Source organism: Amaranthus tricolor, chromosome 16, assembly GCF_026212465.1.
Source record: "Amaranthus tricolor cultivar Red isolate AtriRed21 chromosome 16, ASM2621246v1, whole genome shotgun sequence".
In the NCBI taxonomy this organism is placed as follows: Eukaryota; Viridiplantae; Streptophyta; class Magnoliopsida; order Caryophyllales; family Amaranthaceae; genus Amaranthus; species Amaranthus tricolor.
This window is the reverse complement of record NC_080062.1, coordinates 8,227,682-8,251,259: the sequence shown is the minus strand read 5'-3', so window position 1 is coordinate 8,251,259 and position 23,578 is coordinate 8,227,682. Positions and strand designations below refer to the sequence as shown.

The following is a 23,578-nucleotide window of genomic DNA, read 5'->3' as shown; positions in this document are numbered from 1 at the left end:
ATAATAACAATATTTACACATCATTTGACATAACTGTTGATTACTCGTGCTAAGCACGAGCTGTTTAATAATCACTATATGTTAAATGTATGTATCTAATAATAGTTGATGTTAAACACGTTATACAAAAATTTATTTTATCAAAAATTGAATAGACTATAAATACTCCAACGTACGTAATGGATTATATACACAAAAAAAATGCATGGATACATGCTTATTTTGCTTTGTAGATAAGCAACTTATACAAAATGACAATAAAGAGTACTTGTAAGATAAGGAAAATATATTGTTGAAGAACCCAAAACACAAAGCTTCTCTCTTTTTTCGACGTTCGAAAATAGAACATAAAATCAATTTCTTACCAATCTCCAACTTATCTTTTAATAAAACCTTTCCTTGAGATACCTTAAACTCCTATGCCATATTTAGTTTTTAACACTTCTAATAATTCAAATTCAACTATAATTAAAACATACTCCCTTCATTTACCCAATTTAATTTTTGACATTATTCATAACATTCTTTATTTGAAACATTCCAAATATATAAATTAAATCATAGTCAATTGAGATCTTATTTGATTAGTTATAATGCAATTTATTAATATCAACCTTTTATAATTTTTAATTATACACAATAAGATGCATTAGGATATCAATTAATATATTTGAAAATGTGTACAAACCAAGTGAGATAAATATAGTAAAGTCATCATATCATATCATACAATATACTAAAGAATGACCCCTTAATTTTAAATGATGTTTTTTCAATGACTGAGTACTTGGCGAAATATAATGAACTTAAATTTTTGATATATTTTAATGAATTTCCACTTAGTAATATTTATAATTGTAAAGTTGAATGTCAAACATAGCAAAATTATCAAATTACAATTTCATCTCATTTGTCTTTCTCTTTTCTTGGAGGACTTTTCTTTTGAACGCAACATTTATTCCGGTGTGCTGATAAATAGGATTGGTGTATGAAATTTATAATCTTGCAAATGACGACATTTATACACTGTCATGCTGCTGCTCACCTCATTTGAATAACTTTAAGCCTTTGAGTTACCCATTTCATTTTTAATAATAATTTTTTTCGACCTTTTTTGTCTTTGCTTCGCAATAGAAGACATCTATTTTTGCAATTAGCCACTTACTCGATAAAGTTATTTATCAACCTCATTTAGTAAACATTTTAGTATATAGAATAATAACTAATAATATACAGTATGAATAAAGAGGCATGCTCAATTTAAAGGTAGAAAATATCACAGTAATTTGTATTAATATATAGAAGATAAATAAGTATTAAATAGATAATTTATTTTCAATCTTACTAAAATCACATATAATATTCCAACGCATGTTAAGAGAAGAAAATTTGTTTTCAATCTTACTAAAATCACATATGATATTCCAACAGATATAAAGATATAAATCTTCTTAATCTTAAATCGCAAAATAAATAGTTAAACTTATTGCAATAGCATGAATTAATGTATAGTAATCTTGTCGTGAAAGCTACAATAAAGTTATAAGAAAGTGTATGTGAGAAGCTACATATAATATTCCAACGCATATAAAGGGAAGAAAATTTATTTTCAATCTTACTAAAATCACATATAATATTCCAATGAATATAAAAATATAAATCTCCTTAATCTTAAATAGGTAAAAATAATAGTCAAACTTATTGCAATAGCATGCATTAATGTATAATAATCTTGTCGTGAAAGCTATAATGATGTTATAAGAAAGCGTATGTGAGAAGCTAATTTGAGCGGATGTTTTTTTTACCAAAGACTGACACGTGTCATTAGGTGGTCTTTACTTTAGTATATAGAATGATTATACAAAGCTTATGAGGAGTTGTTTATTTTATGCTCCCAATTCCCAAAACTACTATTGAAAATATATGAGCAAATTACATTTCTAAGACGACAACCTTTCAGTCCTAAGTTATAATCTAATAATTTTAAAATCAAAAATATAAAGGGAATTTTTCATTAATAATACAATCTATTTGCAATCCGCTGAGAATAAACCCACTTATGGTTTAATATTGAATAGAGGTGTTCATTCGGGTCATCGGGTCGATTTCGGACGGGTGTAATTCGGCTCAGTCGGATTTCGAATCGGTAAATTTTCGGTTGTATGCAACAACGGGTCATACTCGGGTCAGATCGGTTAGTTACGGGTTGGTTTAACAACGGTTGTTCGCATTATCGGGTTCAAACTGGTTTGTTATTGGTTGAAATTCGAGTCGCGTGTCAATCGAGCTCGGGTTGTCATCGGTCTAACTTTAGTTCGGTTTTTTCGGCACAAATCGGGTTCGAGCTTTATTTTTCGAGTAGTTATCGGTTACAGACAACTATTGATCGGGTCAATATCGAAATAAGTTAATAGTCGGGTTTTTAATTGATGTATGCAGTATGCTCATTTACTTACAAAAAATAATTACCGATTGTTTTATCTAATATGGCAGATCAATTTATTTCAATTAGTTTATATATATATATATATATATATATATATATATATATATATATATATATATATATATATATATATATATATATATATATATATATATATATCTATATATATATATATATATATATATATATATATGTATATATATATATATATGTATATATATATATATATGTATATATATATATATATGTATATATATATATATATATATATGTATATATATATATATATATACATATATATATATATATATATGTATATATATATATATATGTATATATATATATATATATATATATGTATATATATATATATATATATACATATATATATATATATATATATACATATATATATATATATATATATATATATATATATATATATATATCGTATTTCTAAGTTTGATAATTGAAACTTATTATAATAAAGTGAATTAGATTAATCAAGTAATCATAACCATTTTATATGATATTATGTATTTATACTTATTAGTGATCTTGAATACATTAAACTAATAATTAATAAATCTATTACACTAATAATTGATTGTATTTAATTTAAAGCTTAATAATGTTCGGAACTAGACCTATTGGAGTGAATGAAACTAATACAAACTATCTTATAGTTACAGACTATCATTGACAGTTAACTCAACGTTATTACTTATTACTTATTACTTATTACTAATCTTGAATATTCTAAAGTAATTTATAGGCTATTATTAATAATCGATCGTAATTCAAAATTCACTTATCGTAATTTGATCTATTATAGTAAATGAAACTAATACTCTACCTTTTTTATTACTTTGAATTAAATAGCCTAAATTATGCAATTTGACCAAATTCAATAACAAAAATATTTATAATATACAATATTTATATTACTCAAAGAAATTATTTTAGATAACTAATTGTCCAATTTGATGATTATATTACTCAATAGATACATTATTTATTCTAAGTCGTTGATCTTTGTATATAGACGTGTGAGATCTTACCATCTTAGCAATCTATGAGTTGTACTTGCACAAAATGTTATTGGTTATTAAGATAGCACACAGATAAGGTGTTTTAGACGTTGGATTTATAATGCTAATATCAGATCAGTGGTCAAGAAATTGCCACGTCACTCTCAATTGAAAAAAAAGGGAACTTCGTTGGCTTCTTCAACCTGAAACAGTGAAATGAAACCCTTTCCCATATTCTGATATTCATTAAAAACTTCCCAAATCCCGCTCTAATAAACCCTAACCCAACTCTCTCTTCTTCATCCTCTCACTGTAACTGGCGGCCTTGTTATAATCCCTTTGTTCTCCTCCAATCCGGCCGGTAGAACACGTTCATTTCTGGTAGCCTGAAGTACCGTAGGCTGTAGGTATGAAGTTCTTGTTTTTTTTTTCAGTTTACACTTCACACTCTCGCGGCCCAAGTACCCAACAATCTTAAGGCAGTCGAAGAAACCCTAGTTTCTTCACCTTCACCGTCATAGCCGCACACACTGATTGAGTTTTGCTTTGAGTAAATTGCTTTGAATTTTGAGTTTTGCTTTGAGTAAATTGCTTTGAGTTTTGACGATGGCTTTTTCATAAAATTTGTACCAGGTACTTTCAGATAGGATTGATCTTCCATGTATGCTTGTGAAAGGGAGTCTATACACAGGCATTGATGAGGGGGCTGTGAACTTGATTGAGTTTGGTGAAGGAAGGTAAGGGCTAATGTTGTTGTCTTTGAAAGTTATATTCATTGGGGTCAGTTTTTACTTTCTTGGCATGCTTGAAGTCTGTATTTATGAAGATTTAGTTCAGTTCTCTTCTGTATGCAACCTTATCTGCTTTGGAAGGAGCCCCATCGTGTAATTGAAGTCTGTATTTATGAAGATTTACTTTCTGTATGCAATTCTCTTCTGTATGCAATCTTGAATATATATTAGTGTAATTGAAGTCTGTATTTATGAATGTTATCCATGAGTCTTAGTCTTATAGACAACTTTCTAATAGCCTTGTTTACTTGAGATTAGGCAATTAGAAATGTTTCCTTAGCTATGATTCATGTTGGTAGCTTGCTGAACACGCGGCGTTTGTTGACCTTGAGAGGCATTACAATGATCTCACCCGACATGTGATAAATATTCTGGTAGCAAAATTTTAGGCGTTTCTTTTTTGTATCTTTCTTATAAGAATGGATTACTTTCTTTTAATACTTTTTTGTTTGTTTTTGTTCAAGATTGAAATATGGTACCACAAGCAAAGCAGCAGTATGTGAGAGATTTTGGTGCTCGTTGTCGACTTTTATGTTTCGTTTTGGAGAAAGTATTTAATGGTGGACATACTCACGTACATTTGATGGATGATACTTTTATGGTGGATATATAACTATATATAGTTGCTGATTGAATGTTACTTTTTGGGGTTTAAAATTTGATATTTGTATATTTACATTAGGTGGATGTATAAGTGATGGATGTAAATTTTTGGGGTAAAAAACTTGATATTTGTATATATAAATTTGGTGGATGTATAAGTGATGGATGTAAATTTTTGGGGTTAAAAACTTAATATTTGTATATTTAAATTTGGTGTATGTATAAGTGATGAATATAAATTTTTGGGGCTTAAAGCTTGAAGAATTGGTGGATTACTAACATGAAATATATAATTATTAATTAGCAATAGAAAGCAAGATAAGTCTAGATTGAAGTGTTGAAGAAACATCTAAATTTTTTTGTTGTTCAACTTCAGTATGTATCTAAGGTTTTTGTAAAATGTGCTTATTGGTTTATAATTGATATCAATATCATGGGGAATCTTATTTATTTATATATATTCTTGTTTACAATGTTTCAATATTAGAAATTAGTTTTTAAATATTCAAAAAATCATAATTAGAAAACTGAAATTGGACCTAATTTGCTGAAATTTGGTGAAAATTTGATTCGGATTTATAACAGTTCGATTAACAATTGGTTCGGGTTTGTATCAGTTCGGGTTAAAAACAGTTCGATTAATAATCGATTCGGGTTTGTATCAGTTCGGGGTAAAAACAGTTCAATCTTAATCGGTTTTAGTCAGGTTGCATTCAGTTACGTGCATAATTCAGGTCGAATTTGACTCGGGTCGATCACTGTTGAGTTCAGGTTCGAGTGCAGTATCGGTTCGGATAATTCCGGTTCGGTAAACTTAAAAAATTAACATTTTTTCGGGTTGGATAATTTTCGATTCCGGATTGGATTTTCGGGTCGGGTTAGATTTGAACAACTCTAATATTGAATAAACCCATCTAAGAGGATTCCTTGCTGAAAATAATACAACCTATTCACAATGATCTAAGAATGAATCCTTAGTTACATGTTTGGTAACGTATTAAACATTAGGCGAGTTTATTCTCAGCAAGTAAACCCTTTGGGGGGTTTATTCAAAAATAAACCATAGGTCAGTTTACTCTCAGTGTATCACGAATAGTTTGTATTATTAATGACAAATTTTCCAAAATATAATTATACTTCATATATATATATATATATATATATATATATATATATATATATATATATATATATATATATATATATATATATATATATATATATATATATACATATATATACATATATATACATATATATACATATATATACATATATATACATATATATACATATATATACATATATATATATATATATATATATATATATATATATATATATATATATATATATATATATATATATATGTAAACTTTGTTTCCACAAGTTCTGCTCGCTAAGAAAACAAGCAAGCACGACGAATAAGTAAGCCAGTTAAGGTGGGCGGGCTTTTCCAATTTTATGCTCTGCTATAGGTTTTAAGAGACAAATCTGGTTTGCTACTCGCTTAAACTCATTTATTAAGAGATTCTATTATTATTATTATTATTATTATTATTATTATTATTATTATTATTATTATTATTATCTCTTTTTCTTATTTTGAGTAATATTCTCACCACTTTTTTTAGTTTTTGTTCATATATTTTCACTTATTATCTCTGATTTTATATGTCTAATTTTTAAATAATTATAATATAGAAGTGTGTTGTAACATACTCATAAAATAGTGGGATTAAGTATTACTAAAATATTTTGAAGTTGTATTGTGAGCATGTATGATTATAAGTGCCAAATTACTCTTAATAATTATTGACTTCTAAGTTGACTCTTCTATATATGATGATGTACATGTTGATTAATATAAATTGAAATGAGTGATTGATAGAAGGATCTATATTCCACCAACTTTGAAGTATCTTAGTAGCATAACACCAACATCATTTAGAATGATCAATACATATATCAACTCCCTTTTCAAATCATAATATTTTGACACGTAGAGAGCAAGTCATCAATTTGTGTGGAAGTTTCTTAATGAAATGAGAGATGATGAGTAAGTCAAAGACTTGAATTAAGGTTAATCTTTGTATAGGGTTAACCCTTTATATAAACGATCCCTATTGGTTCCTTCCTAACTTGCCTTGCATTACTTGATCCTTAGAATAGATACTTATTAGTACATGGACATCGATTACCAAGTTTAGGATCTTAAATTTTTTAAAATTTAAAAAAATTTATTTTCATGCTCAAAGTGAATTTTTATTTGAATTAAATTTAGATATAATTTATATTTTTGCTAAATTATGAGTTATTAGTGCTGTTTTGATAAAGTAGTTCAAATAAAGAGTAAAAGGGTAAAAGACACTCACAGTATCCCGCACAAGGTAGGGTTCAGGTGGGTTTTTTTTTTCTGAAAGATGTGGACAACTCATACCTATTTCTCTCAAGGAGGAAGAAAAGATGATACGCGCAGTTCAGAAACCCTCCAGCTAACCAATAAGGGTCGAACCCCAAACCTTCCACTCAACATGCATATGCTCTATGCCAAAATAGTAGTTCAAATATTAACAATAAAAAAAAAGAGTATTTCATTATTCATACATCCAGTGTCATTTTTTACATTTTATAGACCCTAAATAAACTGAATAAGGAATGAACCCTTTCTATGATATTCTAAACTTTAACGAATGTTTACAAAAATAACATAAACTAGTAACAAAGGCTAAGTTGGAATAACTAGGTAGAATACATAATAATCAGATGTGTTTATTTTAGCAAATTGGTAATAGATTGAATTACTCATGTGCATTTTTCCTATTAAGATAGAGTTGAATACATAATGAAACACATAAAGAAAATAAATTATACTTCTATATGATTAGATTAATGTATAACGTATGTATATTGTTTCCAATGTAATTACATTATATAGTGTTTGGAAATAAGTATTTCATTTTAAATTATGAATTTCAATTATAAAATATAAATAAGGAATTTGAGAATGGAGAATGATAAGGTTTGGGTAGTCATTCTCAAATTCTCAATTTCAACTACTTTAAAAACAACGATGAAATTTGATCCAAATCTAAATTTGAAAATTTTTGATTTGCCTAACAATAAATTTAAGTCAATTCTGAATTTTCAAATAAAATCATCGTTTCCAAACATAGCATTAGTTCATTGTATATATTATATTCTTGTAATTAATGTACTCATTGTTCTAATTGTAACAATGTAATTACATTAGCTAATTGTAATTAATTAATAGTATATCATATTTATATTATTGCTAACATAATTAAGTTTATTAGTGGTTACAAAAATTTTGTGTCAAATAACAGCTAATTGGTTCTTATTTTCCCTTATTGTATGATATTATGATGGACGGTCAGTTATGTCAAATAACATCAGTTAAATTTTTAAAAATAGTAACAAAGGCTAAATTGATAGAGTAATGTATATTTTAAACATGTGGTCAGTTGCTCAAACACCACTTACTTTATTTCAACTCGTCTTGGATGAGATCATCTTACCATGAGACATGCCCATACAAACAATCAATTTCTTTAATTGACCCTTTAATACTTTAAAATTATAAATGATCAATTTAAGGTTATAATTGGTCACCCTAATTCATAAGTGATCTAAAGTATACATTAAACCGGCCAATCTATAAAAGAACATACGTAAAATCATCTTACTCGAGAATTTATGTTTAAACTATTTAATGATTAATATTTGCATAGTATTATTCATATAAAGTTAATATTTAAATCAATATTATGTACCTTTCCTTTTTGAATTCCAAGCAAAGATATTTTCTATAATTGATGAAAAAAATAATTAAATATGACACCTCCATATTTTAAGTCAATATATATAATTTGAGGTTGACTTCCTCAAAACTCCTATAAATACTTATTCCCTACTTACATTCTTCTTTGCCTTTCTAGCTTGCTTCACTTTAATTGTTTAATTTATTTCTTGTTGCTAATCACTACTAAGCTAATTGCCTTTTGTTAATTACAATGGGGTTTCGTTGCTTCCATCTATTGCCTATATTTGCCATCCTCATTGTAAAATATTTACTCCTTTTCATTTTTCAACACTTATATCATGCAAACTTGTCATCCTTCGGTCCTAATTAAATACAACATATTACTAATTACTTTTACTCTTAATGGCTCTTGTACATATGTGAGGGTGTAATATAGTATATAATATACTTTACACCATGACTACAATAATAATTTTAAGGTTTTAGTTGAGTTGGTTTTTTGACATTCACATTATTCGTTGGTTGATTTTGTCTCAAGTTTATCTCATTAATTTTTATGAAATTATATAGTCAACTGGCATCTAAATTATTAGACTATCTCAATATATGATTTTTAAATATTAATTTTTTAATAATTTTTACATGTAGGTACTAAAAATATTAATGATTTAAATATTGCATTGAGTTACGTGAAATCCTGATGTTTTAGTTTAATGAGACGGACAAAGAAAGTTTATGCTCAAGTCTTAAGGACACTAGAATATAAAACATCGTAAGGCTATAACAATAACCTTAATTTTTTGTTATTTAAGTTGTTTCCTTAACATAGTTAAAGCTTTGAGATACGTTATATCTCTGTAATAAATCAATAGCTTAAACTGATTATTGTAATATTAAAAAATATTATATATACAATCAGATATCTTTTGGAGAAGGGCAAGGGTATAGAGAGTAACTTAAAATTTTGATATTGGTTAATTTGTTTTTGCAGATTGCACAAGGAGTTACAAGCCAAGCAGCTTCATCGTCCGAAGAATATTGGGAAAAAATGTTGCCTAATACTCCAATGCCCAAAACTATTGAGGACTCCCTCAAGACTGGTGTGTATTTGCAACTTGATCAAACTATAGTCTATATTGTTTACATGTGTATTAATGTATGATGTTTTTTTTAATCAACTTTAGCTAAAAAATAAGTTGAAAGTAATTGGTTGGTGTATTTAATTGGTTCAATATGTTTCAAAACTCAAAATTATTTTCATAATTTTAAATTTTAGAAAAAATTATAGTAAATAATACAAACATTCACTGATTTCCTACAATAATACCAATATTTGATTAAGCATAAATAACACCAACTTAATGGGTATTTAATTTGTCTAAAATAATATCAATCTTTGTTTATAATAGGTTATTTGACAAAAACAAAAAGTAAATTAATAGTTAAACAAAAATTAATATTATTCTAGAATAACACCCCCAATTAAGTTGATATTATTTATGGTTAAACAAAAATTAATATTATGTCATACCAAAAATTGGTATTAACTCTAGAAAAATTGCAAAAATTTATATTACTCACGTTAATTTGTCTTTAATTTTATTTTTAAGTTATATATGGAATCTAATGGTCCGAGTATATAAATGAATATTGGTCGGAGACTTAGAGTTGTTGGTAAATATGACTCGTTCTAAGTTTCTCATTTTTATTTTGGGTATGTTAACTTTATCAATTTATCTTTACTAAACTTAACATTTTTACACCTTTACACTTACTAATTCTACTTTACCATATCATAATTTAAAAATATTCACTCTTTCTTGTTCATATGTAGTTTTATTTGACCACCTAAAAAATGATAAAAAGTCAAATGGGACACTTAGGATGAATATAAGAGAGTATTAAACATACCTTGTAGTATCTATTTGAATTGTTGACTAACTCTCATACATGTCATACACCAATCCTATCCAAGAGGGTAGAGTTGGAGTCAATGTAGGAAACCATGGAATTGATGTAAGAAGTGGAAAACCAAACACAGGATCAACCAATATTCATGTGGGTAAAGGAGGAACATGGGTAGATGTCCATCCTAAAGGAAACCCATTTCTCTACAGATATGCTGCTACACAAACCCAACTCAAAGATAACCCAAACATAGCCTTATTCTTCCTCCAAAAAGATCTAAAACCAGGAACCCAAATGAACTTACACTTCACCAAATCCCCAAATGGAGCAACCTTATTACCTCGAAAAATCTCTGAATCAATCCCCTTTTCATCAGACAATATCCCACAAATTTTAACTCGATTCGATGTAAAATCGAACTCGAATGAGGCCAAAGTCATGACTCGAACAATAAAAGAATGCGAGGCTAAAGGATTGGACGGAGAGGATCAAACCTGTGCAACATCCTTAGAATCAATGGTTGATTATGTGATTTCTAAATTGGGTAAAGAGCTGGACACAATCTCAACCAATACCGGGAAACAAGAAGAGATTAAGACGCAAAAGTATGTTTTTACAGGAGTTAGGAAAGTGTCAGAACATAAAGCTGTGGTGTGTCACAAAATGGACTATGTTTGTGCAGTTTTTTACTGTCATAAAACAGAGAAGACTAAGACTTATATGGTTTCTTTGATGGGTGTTGATGGTACTAAAGTCAAAGGTGCTGTTATATGTCATACTGATACATCTAAATGGAACCCTAAACATTTGGCCTTTCATGTGCTTAAGGTTGAACCAGGGAGTGTTCCTGTTTGTCATTTTCTTCCTGAAGATCATGTTGTTTGGGTTCCTAAGTAAGTGTTTTATGTGTTGGATTTCATGGGTTTGATTATTATTGTGTGTTTGTGGTGTTGGTTATTGAATAATAGTGATTAGTTATGGTTTGGTTGTATGTCCCTTTGGCATTGTTATGGTGTACTAATGCTCATATGTGATGTAATATATGTATGATATTTGATATATATTTATATTTTATATTCTAAATTTGTAATAGAAATTGACATGGTATAAATGTATATGTTATAGCTTCAACTATCAACTTAAATTTTTGATTGAGTTGATTTCTTGAAATAGTATCAGAGCCATCGTGATAAGAGGTTACGCGTTCGAAACTCAATCACGCCTCAACTTCAAGTGGAATATTTCGTACTAGGTATGAGGAGGACTTGTGCTGCATCCACACTTCTAGACCAAAGAGCTTTGGTGTAAGGGAGCGTGTTAGAGTATATAATATATCTTGGGGCCTCAACTATCAGCTTAAACTTTTGGTTGAGTTGGTTTCTTGGGGATTTAACCATTAGCTAAATGTAATAAAAATAGGGTCTAAACTCTAAAGGTTTTAACCAAGATTAATGGTATGTAGACTCTTGTGCTAAACAACTTTAATTATTGAACTAGGAATGAAAACAATAGGAAATAAGTACAATAATAAAAAAAATGCAATTTTATGTGATTTATCAATTTGGGTTACATCCTCGGTAGTAGCTAGCTTGATTAATAGTATAGAAATCAATGGAGTTTAAGGAACTCAACTCAATGGAGGGTCACACTAGATTTGAGGGATTCCCCTAATACCAATTGAAACGAGATCTGAATACGGTCTAGAGGTTCAAGCTTTATTCCTAAATTACACCCAAAATTAAATTGTATGAAGACTCTTATATTAAAAAGTAAACATTGTTAATAAAGAATTAGAAAGGAAAATTATAGGAAATAAGTGCAATAATAAACAAAGTAACAAACAAAAAATTTTACGAGGTTGGCCCAATTTTCGCTACATTCTGAATGTTAGCTAGCTTGATTAACAGTATATAAATAAATGGAGCTCAAGGAACTCAATACAATGGAATATTATACTATAAATGAGAGAGAAGAAGAAAGTAAGCTATTAGTGTTTAGGTCTTAGGGCTAGAATAAAATCATCTAGGATGATGTCTCAGACGATTCTGATTACGGGATGGTTTTTCGGTGGTTTGGAATCGATTTGGTTCCAGGTGATCCGCCCGTGGCCATCACCGATGCAGTCATGACTCACCATGTTGCACTCAAGTCACCAACTCCAACAAAAATTTTGTTAGAAGCTCATGATATATTTTATTCGTTAAGTTGGTTCTTTGACTATGTGTAGTGTAGATGTTGCAACTATATTGGTATGATAACTGCACAATCAATTTCAATTCATTTAATCAATACTTTATACTGCTAGAACAAATGACAGATCGAGCTGTAGAAAAACAAGATAAATTGCAAGAAATTAAAGAAGACAAGATTTGGACGTTGTGAAATTACTAAAAAATAATATGTTTTTAGACTATAAAACACCAACAACCTAAAGACTATTTTATTAGTGTCTTTTTTTTTTGTGTGTTCTTGTTTATAATGAGATTGATATCCAATAGTTACTATTTAAAAAAAAAAAAACCAATATTTCGTATCGAAACTTTTTGACCTTTTACAAAACTTTTACTATGAATAAATATTTTCGGATAGAATTGTCGCATTAGTTTAGTTTCAAAATTTCAAGTTTCAAATACAACTATACAAGTTCATTCGCTAGCATAAACTTATTAGTATTGACTTAAATTTTACGATTATAAAGTGTGAATTTTGGAGAAGAAAATTTATTATTTCAGTGTTATTATAAATTTTTTGTTAATAAAGTATATAACTTATTCTAGGCTTACAACATCAACTTAAAAAGATAATTAACTAAAAAGTTAATGATTATAACTCTAAAATACATATAGTAGTATACTTTGTCACGGTATCACTTGCTTACAAACAGACCAATTAAATACTAATATAGTTTAAAACTTTTTTGGATATATTATATACTCTATCACCCCTCATAAATAGATGAAATAAAAATAATAGTATAATTTTAAACTTTTTTGGGATACATTAGAGCATTTTCCTAGTTTTAGGTTTCAAGACCTCTTGATCTTCTAAATAAGTAAATAACATTACTATATATAGCTCGACTTAAATAGAAAGTGAAAGTACACTTTTGTGGAACAAGATCTCACCAATGAATTTGGCCATTGATTTCAAGTCAATACTTTCCAAAAATATTTCGTGGTGAAAATTATCAACATTTTCTCTTCAAACACCTTTTAAATACTCCAATAATTCCACTTTTTCATTTTATCCAAATTATCTTGTACTGATATTTCAATTAATTTCATAAAAAAAAATTCAAAATAATAAAAAAGTACAAAAAAAATAAAAATATTAACCCTTTCCTAATTAATATGTCAATTTCAATGAAATCAACCTCCCTAAAAGTCTTCATCGTTTTATTTTATGTATAGCACTATATCTTTTCACTACTAATTTGTTGAATTTTTTTAAAAAAAATATATTATTCTTTAATTATGGATTAAGTTCGGATTATTAGTTAATAAAATTTATTTTTGGGTGTTATTTTCTATTTAATTTGTACAGATAACAATAAATGTATGCCAAGCGCATTTTATAGCTGTTGCAACCGGTGCAGCTGCCGGTGCAGTTGCCGGAGGGGCAGCTGGTTTTGCCGCTGCCGCTGGAGCTTCCGACAAGGCTAAGAAAGGTAAAACTTATAATATGAGTAATTTTTATTTTTACATCCATCCATAAATTAATAGTTATCATTAGTGGCGGATTTAGAACCGAAACCTAGTAAAATCACAATTGATAAAAAATAATTCAATAAAAAAATTCAAAAAAAATCATAAATATAAGATTATTGAAAATAATACAAAATACATCCTTCTCAATAAAAGTTACTAACAATCATTAATCCATTAATCTCCCATTTTATTATGATGATATTTATAGTGTGAAAATAAGACTAAAAATAAGTACGTTTCTGGTAAAAATTAAAAAAGAATAAATTAAAATAAGTGGATGAAATATTTTTGAATATTAGATCACGAGAAAAAGTCTTTGTATTAAATTGAAACGAAAATGACACCAATACTAACGAACATAAAGTATTCGGCATACTATAATTTTTTATAGTGCAAAATCAATATTTAAAAATGTTGACAATCCACGTTATAAGTGTAGCAAATTTAAAACTACAAATTGGGCATCATTTATTGTTATCCCCCATACTTTAAAAAGTGTGGCCCATAAGATGGGAGACAAAAAAAACTGACGCATTGCCCAAGTGTGCGAGTTATAAGCGTCAATTTTGTAGTGTGGCCCAAACGTTCAAGTATGGGCATTGGAGTTTCGAGTGTGACCTAAAAGTATGAATTATGAACATATGTGACCAAAACACATAAAATGGAATGGATAGAGTATTAATCTAATACCATTTCTCCCCATTTAAATGTACAATATATACAATTAAAAACACTTGATATACAATCAATTTGTTTCTATAAATTTGTTCGATATTTTTATTTTAGTTCGTCATTTTGTAACATTACTTTTTTTATGTAATGTTTTTAGTGAACACTTTTTTTAATTTTTATCCACATATTTATTTTCATGTTTAATTTTATACATTCAATTTAATCTATCCCACTATTTTCTTTAATTGCGAAAATATTGGTGTTGCCTATTTAACGGGACGGGGAGTAATTGTTATAAGGTAGAAGTAACCATATGGTTTTATATAGACCGAGAAAAGCATGAAGCTAAGATCAAGAAAGGTAACAAAAACAAGGAGGAAGGTGGTGGACTATTCCATTTTGGTGCACCCAGTCCAACATCTAAACAATCCTCAGGTAAAAAAATAAGGGTCTATCCTTTATTTTATTTTTGACTTAGATAAACCTCTAATTTATAATAAATCATATATATTCTCTTGGTTTTTTTTTTCCATTCAATTTTTTTTACATATTCTGCAAACTCAAATAATTTCAATTATGGGTTCTAAGTTGTTTAGAAAACATATATTATATCAATGCATCATGATCTTACATAATATGTTTTCTAATATAGATTAATGAGAATACATAGTTAAAATTGATACTAAAATTCAATAAATTTCTCTGAGATCATATGAAAACAAATGGAGTATTGATTTATATTAAAAATTGTACTACTATCTCTATTTCATTATTTTCACATCTCTAAAAGAACCGATTTTAAAATTATTGTCCACTTTAAAATAAACTCTATTTCGATGATAACATTTGACTACTCCTATAATATTCACAATTTCTTTTGTTCAAGAAATTTATTATTCCATTTACATGTATGTATATATTAAAGGAAAACTTACCTAGAATAATTTAACCTATTTATGATTTTCCTACAATAATTTCACCTATTGATTAACCATGAATAATCCCAAATTTGAGGGATATTTTCCTAGAGTAAATTCGGTGACCGGATGACTTGCTATAACAAGTTTTATTTTTTTTAAAAAAAAGATAAATTAAAATAAAATGTCGAAAAAAATGTTAAAAAATTTTTGAAAAAAATTTATGATTTTTTTTATTTAGAATTTTTTATGTAAAATTTCAAAATTCTTCTCTAATTTTAAATTAATTTTCAATTTACTTTTTCAGTGAATTACCTACTATAGCAGGTCATCGGGTTACCCAAGTTTACTCTAGGCAAACATCTCTTAGATTTGGAATTATTCATGATTAATCAATAGGTGAGATTATTATAGGAAAACCATAAATAGGTTGGATTATTCTAGGTAAATTTTCCTATACTAAAATATTTACTCATTTATCTTTGTTCATTTATCCGTTCACATTTACTTTAACAAAATATTCATACATTCTTGTTTAAGTTATGCCGTATTAACATTTATTGAATTAGATATAGCCTCACTAAAATTTATTATTCTCATTTGTTTTTTTTAGTAATAATTGTATGTAAAATGGACAATAAAAAAGAGTAAAAAAAGTATTATTATATTTTTTAAAAATAATAAAAAGTACTACTATATGATTTGACTTTGAAAGAGTTTTCGTAACAGTATTTTTAAGAACTATTTTTTAAATTTATCAATAATGGCTGAAGTGTAATTTTATAAACAATTAAAATACAAATTAAAAGGGAAAAAAATTGGATTTTCAGGATCACACAAAGCATCTGGTCAATTTTCAGCACAAGGCTCAGGTCAATCGTCAAAGTCAAGTCAAAATTCAAGTCCTATGATTAAAAAAGAGTCAGGTAATAGTAATTTTTTCTTAAAATCAAACTTCAAGAATAACTGAATAATCTTTAATTATGCATGACATTGACGACGCGTTTGGTAGGTGATAATAAACGGGGGTAATGAAAATGAAAATCTAATATAATTTTGGTTGAAAAATCTCTTGGCTACCTTGATGGACATGCTTGTCCTACTTCAATCATTTCATTTTCTTCATAAAATTTATTCCATTACCATTGGGAGATGTGGTATTAGTTGGTAATGAAAATTTATAAATAAAAAAACTTTTTTGTGATCAAAGTTTCATTCCCATGGGAATGATATGAAACTTTTCATGAAATTTTACACTATTCCGATTACCACCATTTAGTACCACTAACCAAACAGGTTGTGAGGGTTTTTCTGATGATTCATCTGTGGATTTTTTTGAGAACCGAGAGACTTTTTGGTCGCCCTCTCCTTTATGAGTTTGAGTTGCTGCATTTCTTTCCTCTTCAGACCCTAATCATAATTTTCTATGAGCAGGATACACTAGGTATGATGATAATGAAACTTCAAGAATAATTAGAGCTGAACTTATTTTAAGGGGATAATTCGAGCTTCATAATGTGTCATATATTCTATCAATTTTTCATATGAAAATCCTTGGGGTTAGAATTTTGAATGCAATACACTTCTTTGTTCCACTTATTTAGCATTATTTCTAGTTTTGAACAATGTCTACCATTTTCGTTTAATCTCATCCATACATTTAAAATTTTTTTTAATTTCATACATACAATTCATTCTCTCTCTTTTTTGCATTATTATCAATATCCACTTTTTTGCTAAAAAAAAACCCTACTTTCTCTTTACTTCAGTTCTAACCAGATAGAAGAAGTAGGTGTTATCATATACTCAATTAAACCGTGGCCCATAACTAAATACTGATTTGGAAGATAGATAATTATGATGAAGTATGCTTTTATATTAAGTTAACTTCTAATACTATGTCAAAAAATCAGCTGTATTGTATAGTATACGTTTACAGTTCGTTTAGTAATCGATACTAAATGGTGAGAATGTTAACAGAATGTTAGTGTAATTTTGGTAAGAATATCTCTTGACAATTTAATGACTATATTTATTTTTCTTCAACAAGCTCATTTTCTTCACAAAAGTCATTCCAACGCATTCACACTTAAATATGTGGTATTAAGTGGTAATGAAAAATTGTGAATAAAAAAACATTTTTTACGATCAAACTTTAATTACCATGTTAGTGACATGATATATATCATCAAAAATATATACTATAAATCATTCCTATTACCACCGTATATTACCGCCTACTAAACGGACCGTTAGAGTAATTAATAAGTGACAAGAGTTAAATGTCAATAATGCATTTAATTGATAACCCCATTTATATCTTGATTTTCAGGGTCAAATCAAGGATCAGGTCTATTTGGTCTATTCCCAAGCAAAGACTCAAAACAAGGTGAAATACCAAAAGTAACCTCAAATCACACATCAACAAAATCTCAAGGCAAGAATTTCAATGCAACTGGTACTAAAACTTTCACCCATGCAACAGCTCCAACCCAAGACTTTACAGCAGATTCTAGAACAACTTCAGCCCATGAATCTAGAAAAATTCCAATAATTAATGGATCAAGTGAAACTTCTAGAAACTCCCAAAGCATAGAAGCTAAAAAAGCCAATGAAAAATCATCAAGTAAAAAATCAAGTGAATTCACAAAAGGAAAATCACCAATTGGTTCATTTCAAGCTTCTGCTAATAAATTTGCACAATCATCTTCAAGTCCTACATCAAGTCAAGCTTCTACTGGTGCTTCTTTTTCTTTTTCAAGTAATTCCAAACCTTCTGGAAGAAAACTATTAGGTGATTCTAATTGATATGATTTTTTTAGTTGTTGATTGTTATTCTTCTAGTTCTCTTTTTGAAGGGTAAATGGATATGAAATCTTCCCTCATTCAAACTCTATTTACAAATAGAATATTGGGTTGATAGTAATAATGATCATTTTTATAATGATAATATCAAATAAATTCATTTTGAGGGATTATAAATGTATGTCAAATTGTTGTCTTTTTCTTCATATGTAAGGCTTGCCCTAAAATTCTTGGACACTATCTTAATATATTTTTGGGTTTGACTTTAAATGTCTTTTCTCTTAGTCGTTTCCTCTTTTTAGCCTGTTTGATGTGAAATTTTATTTTAATTGCAAGCGAACGATGTATGTATAATTAACAGGTTGATTTCAGGGAAGCTAGTCAATTAAATTGCTTAACTCTGATAATCATGTAATACAAAAATCAAAGGACTAAACTATATAAAATACCAATGAGCGAGAAATATTAAATTTGAAATAATAATAATAATAATAAATATTTAGAACATGGGGAATCACCTAGATTCAAGTATGAACATTTCAAATAGATTTGTATCATTTTTGAATTTTGAGGGATCATAAATGTGAGTCAAATTGTTATCTTTTCCTTCTTATGTAAGGCTTGCCCTAACCTTTCTTGGACGCTATCTTACTATCTCTATGAGTCTTGAAAATTGAATCTTCTATACTTTGGAGCTAGGAATATTGGTTGGATTCTTAATCCTTCCTCCCCGCTGTCCTATATCCAATAAAAGAAAAAAGTCTTATCTCCATCACTCGACATAACAACGAATCAAACTTAGATCGAGTTATTTATATTTTAATTTTACCCTGAATAAAAGGTGAACTTTTTTCACCTTTAACTCAGACTCAAATTTTACGTCTTCTGAATTTACTCGTCTCGAATTCTCGGACATTTGGACGAGAAGAGTCGGATTATAAAATTTTTTTGAACAATATATCAAAATTTTCTTGCAGTATGTAAACTTATGAAAATAATACTCAAATTCTACTTAATAAAGAAATATATTTTGATTAATTCAACTTAATGATTCATATATGCTACGATTCACACAAATTTGACTTAATAATAAAAAACAAACTCATAATAATAATAATTCTTTCAAGTAGACACTACATATATAGTTTAAACAATAATATTGAAGCCTAGGAGAAAATCCTTCTATGGTGGGGTTTAACAACTCTACTATCAATAAACAATACATAAGTAAAAGTCAAAATAGGCATATTAATATGTTTTAAATCAGTACTAAAAATACAAATTTGTCTGAAATAAACTAGAAAAATAATTATTTGAGCAAGTCGGAATTAGATATCTGAGTCAAGTGAATTGTCAAATTTGCTTTGTAATGTTTAAATAAACTAGAAAATAATTATTTGAAAAATAATATGTTTAAATCAATCCCAAAAAATACAAACTACAAAAACAATTTTGTTATGTTAAGGGCAAGAGCAAGACAATGAGTATTATGACTTAAACTGTAGGTAAAATTTGTTAGCCAAAATCCAGATACCCTGCACATACATTATACTAATCCACTAGTTTTTACTTTTTAAGGGTGAGCCTTAGCCGACCTTTGTCCACTAATAACCGCCCTCAGTTATATATCATGTTCACAGTACATAGGCGTATTATATAATCTAGGTTTTTTAAAATTTTTATTTGTTTAATATTAATTCAGAAAATGTGTTAGTATTTATTAAACTTGTTAAAAAGTTCAGATGTGTTAAGTCTCAGTTGGGTCATTTTTTATTGAGTTAGTTTAGTCGTTGATAAGTGTAATTATTTGCATTTATTTACATTATTTTATACTTTTTAATGATGATCGTTGCTACTAATTTCGTGTGTATTTTGAAGATTTATGCTACATTACGCATTTTGGTTATTCATGTTGATTTTGAGTGGTTTTGATTGTTTTAAGCATAATTTTTATGATTTTAACTTTTAATGATGATAAAGTTTACTAAGGGGTATTTAGCTCGGTTGAAGATGTTCTACAAAGAAAATGAGCATAAGAGTAGAAGAATATTTATAATGCAAAAGTTTTGAGGTGAAATTTGATATATGTCTACTCTTTTGATCATAACTTTTGATAAGAAGATCGTATAAATACAAGGTTTGCGGCATTAGAAACAAGACTTCAAGAGCTTTCCAACAGTATATTATATGTCCAATTTCGACAACCGATCAATAAATGGTGACCGTTTGAAGTTGCTGCGATTTTCCAGCACAAAATGCCGACTCGGGTTTCATGTCTTTTTGATGCAGCCGACTCGGCTTTGAGTCTCGCTTTTGCTGCACGGGATTTTCATCCCTTTAATCTTTGAATTAGCTTTTAGCGTTAAGTATTTATTAGTATAAATAGGCCCTAAAAAACTGATTAGGGCTTCCTCTCTTCTCTTCTTCCATCTCTTAGACTCTATTTTACTGTTTTCCATTAGTTTACTCTTAAATTTATCATTTAATTTAGTTTTTCATTAAGTCTACCATTAATCTTTCTTTGAGCATTGTAAATTTTCTTTAGCATTTAATTTTTCTTGTCTTTAATTTCCTTTTATTAGTATTAAATCTTCCTTTAGTGAACTTTAATTGTCATTATTAATCATCCTTTAATAAAAACTAGTTTTGTTCGTCATTTATTGTTCTTTGAATTAATTGTTGTGTTCTTTGATATTCAATTATTGATTCTCTTGAATTTTTCATTATTATCATATTCATCCATATCTAGTATCATTCTAGGGTTTGTGTTTATTGCTTTTATCATGATTAGTGAGTAGATCCATTTTCTAGGGTTTGACCATAAAAGTTAAGTATGATTTAATGATTTAAAGTGTCTATGAACTTAGGATCAAAGTGGTTAAATTGTGCAAACAACCCTAAATTAAATATGCTTTGTCGGACTAGTCAATAGAACTAGCGTGTGAGATTAGGATCTACTTTGTTTTAGGGTAAATTTTAGTTAAATTTTTATTAATTCATTCAATAAAACTAGCGTGTGAGAATTGAATTAGTATGGTCTAAATCTAATAGTTAATCAATAGAGCTAGAGTTTGAGATTACAAGATAATGTTTAACTACGTAATTAATTTGACAATTCATAGACACTAATGAGAGTTTGATCGAACAATGACTTTAGGGGATTCCCAACACCCTAAATCTCTTCATCATATAGTTTAAACCCGTTTCTTATTGCATTTTTAGTTTATTAGTCAAAAACCAATCAAACATATATTTTCTCTTCAAGCAATATATTAGTAGAAATTAGCAAGTTTCTTATCCTAACTTCCTTGTGTTCGACCCGCGACTACACTTACACCGTGCGCTTGTGGTTAAATAAAATTTGCACATCAGTCGTTTCCAATTTAGATTGGATTTAGATCAACCCATGGGGTCGAGAATCTTTTTATCAAAGATTTCATATCCTTAATTAAACTTTTACCAATTTTTTTGTTTTCTCAATAAAATGTGTGTTCATATCAAAGGAACCGCTTTTAAGGTTTCAACAAATAATTATTTATGCAAAATAATAAAATTTAACCGAAATATAGTGATTCTCGATGATATAATGATGACATAAAACTTAAAATTTTAAAACTTGTAAAAACTGATCAAAACAATCACGTGACCAAGTCATATCTAACAAGTTATCATTCAATAATTAATTTTAGTCGAGTTTAGGATCAGTTTTGAATTGGATCAAAATTTCATGGACTTAATATTTATGTTGGATTCTATTCATCAAAATGGCATAAAACTTTTTCAAATTAAGAGATTATTGAACAATTTTCAAAGATATCACTCAAATGTTGTTTATGAGTAGCTCAAAATATCTAGTGATTGAAAGACACATTTTGTAGAAAATGTTATTTTTAGCACGAAAATTCTCAAATTCCTTTGCATATTAGAATAAGAAAAATTACTCAGAATAATTTAATTTTTCACTGATTTTTCTAAAATAATCTAAATTTTTGATTAATCTTGAATAATTTCAACATTAGAGGGTGTTTGCCAAAATTACTCTCGGGTGATCTTTAACCTGTTTAATAGGTTATTTTGCGAAATAAAAAAGAAAAAATAAATAAAAAATAAAAAAAATCTGAAAAAAACACCACCATTTAATTTGTTGTGATTGGTGTGACTTGAGTGCACATTTGATGAGGTGCATTCATGTGTGACCTTTGGGATGGAATCCCATAAATGTGTTAATGTGGTTGTATTAAGTTAAGTTTTGATGATTGATTTATGATGGTGATTAAGTATGGATTAATAAGGTAATGAAGTATGAGAGTTATGAGACTTATTGAAGAAGTGCAAAGGGCTCCTAGGATGCTGTTTTGACTCTTCAAGTACTTGGGGATGTTTCATTATCATTTATTCATAGGCTTAATGTACTTAATATTACTTAGTGAGATCTCTCCTATAAATAGAGAGCTCTCATTCACATTGTAATCAATCCACAAATACACCCCAAGCCAAACACTAGCCTATATCTCTTTTCTATTGTAATTCTCCATATTTGAGAGTTCTTTGAACTCCTTTTGATAATATAAGAGATACTACACACCGGAGGACGTAGCCTTAGTTGGGTGAACCTCGTTAAATCTTTGTGTCGTTTTATTGCTTTATTTTCTCCTATAAACATCGATATCATTGATAGCGTAATTTGTTTGTCACTAAAACTTCATACACTCGATCTGGGCAATATTGGAGTTTGAAACACATCGTTCGAACTCTAATACATCGTCGTTTTCATAATTAATGGGATTTATATGATACCTTCTGATCAATTGTTTGGCAATTTGGTGCACAAAACAATTACAAAGAAAACATTATCCAGGAATCAAATTTTGCTTAAAGATCATTCACTTGCATGATTAGGAAATTTCATCCATT

At 28.1% G+C, this 23,578-nt stretch overlaps 2 protein-coding genes across 2 annotated transcripts; both read left to right on the top strand.

The window, feature by feature from the left end:
* The first annotated feature begins 8,820 nt into the window (after positions 1-8,820).
* On the top strand, positions 8,821-11,694 carry LOC130802827 (BURP domain-containing protein 3-like). Its single transcript, XM_057666914.1, has 3 exons — positions 8,821-8,953; positions 9,647-9,755; positions 10,631-11,694. Exons 1-3 carry the CDS (start codon positions 8,906-8,908, stop codon positions 11,458-11,460), a joined length of 987 nt encoding a protein of 328 aa, XP_057522897.1. The 5' UTR covers positions 8,821-8,905; the 3' UTR covers positions 11,461-11,694.
* A 2,182-nt stretch (positions 11,695-13,876) lies between these two features.
* On the top strand, positions 13,877-18,830 carry LOC130802831 (GPI-anchored hemophore cfmA-like). Its single transcript, XM_057666918.1, has 5 exons — positions 13,877-13,967; positions 14,107-14,230; positions 15,270-15,377; positions 16,690-16,785; positions 18,192-18,830. The coding sequence occupies exons 1-5, from the start codon at positions 13,914-13,916 to the stop codon at positions 18,665-18,667; spliced, it is 858 nt and encodes a 285-aa protein (XP_057522901.1). The 5' UTR covers positions 13,877-13,913; the 3' UTR covers positions 18,668-18,830.
* Positions 18,831-23,578: the final 4,748 nt, after the last annotated feature.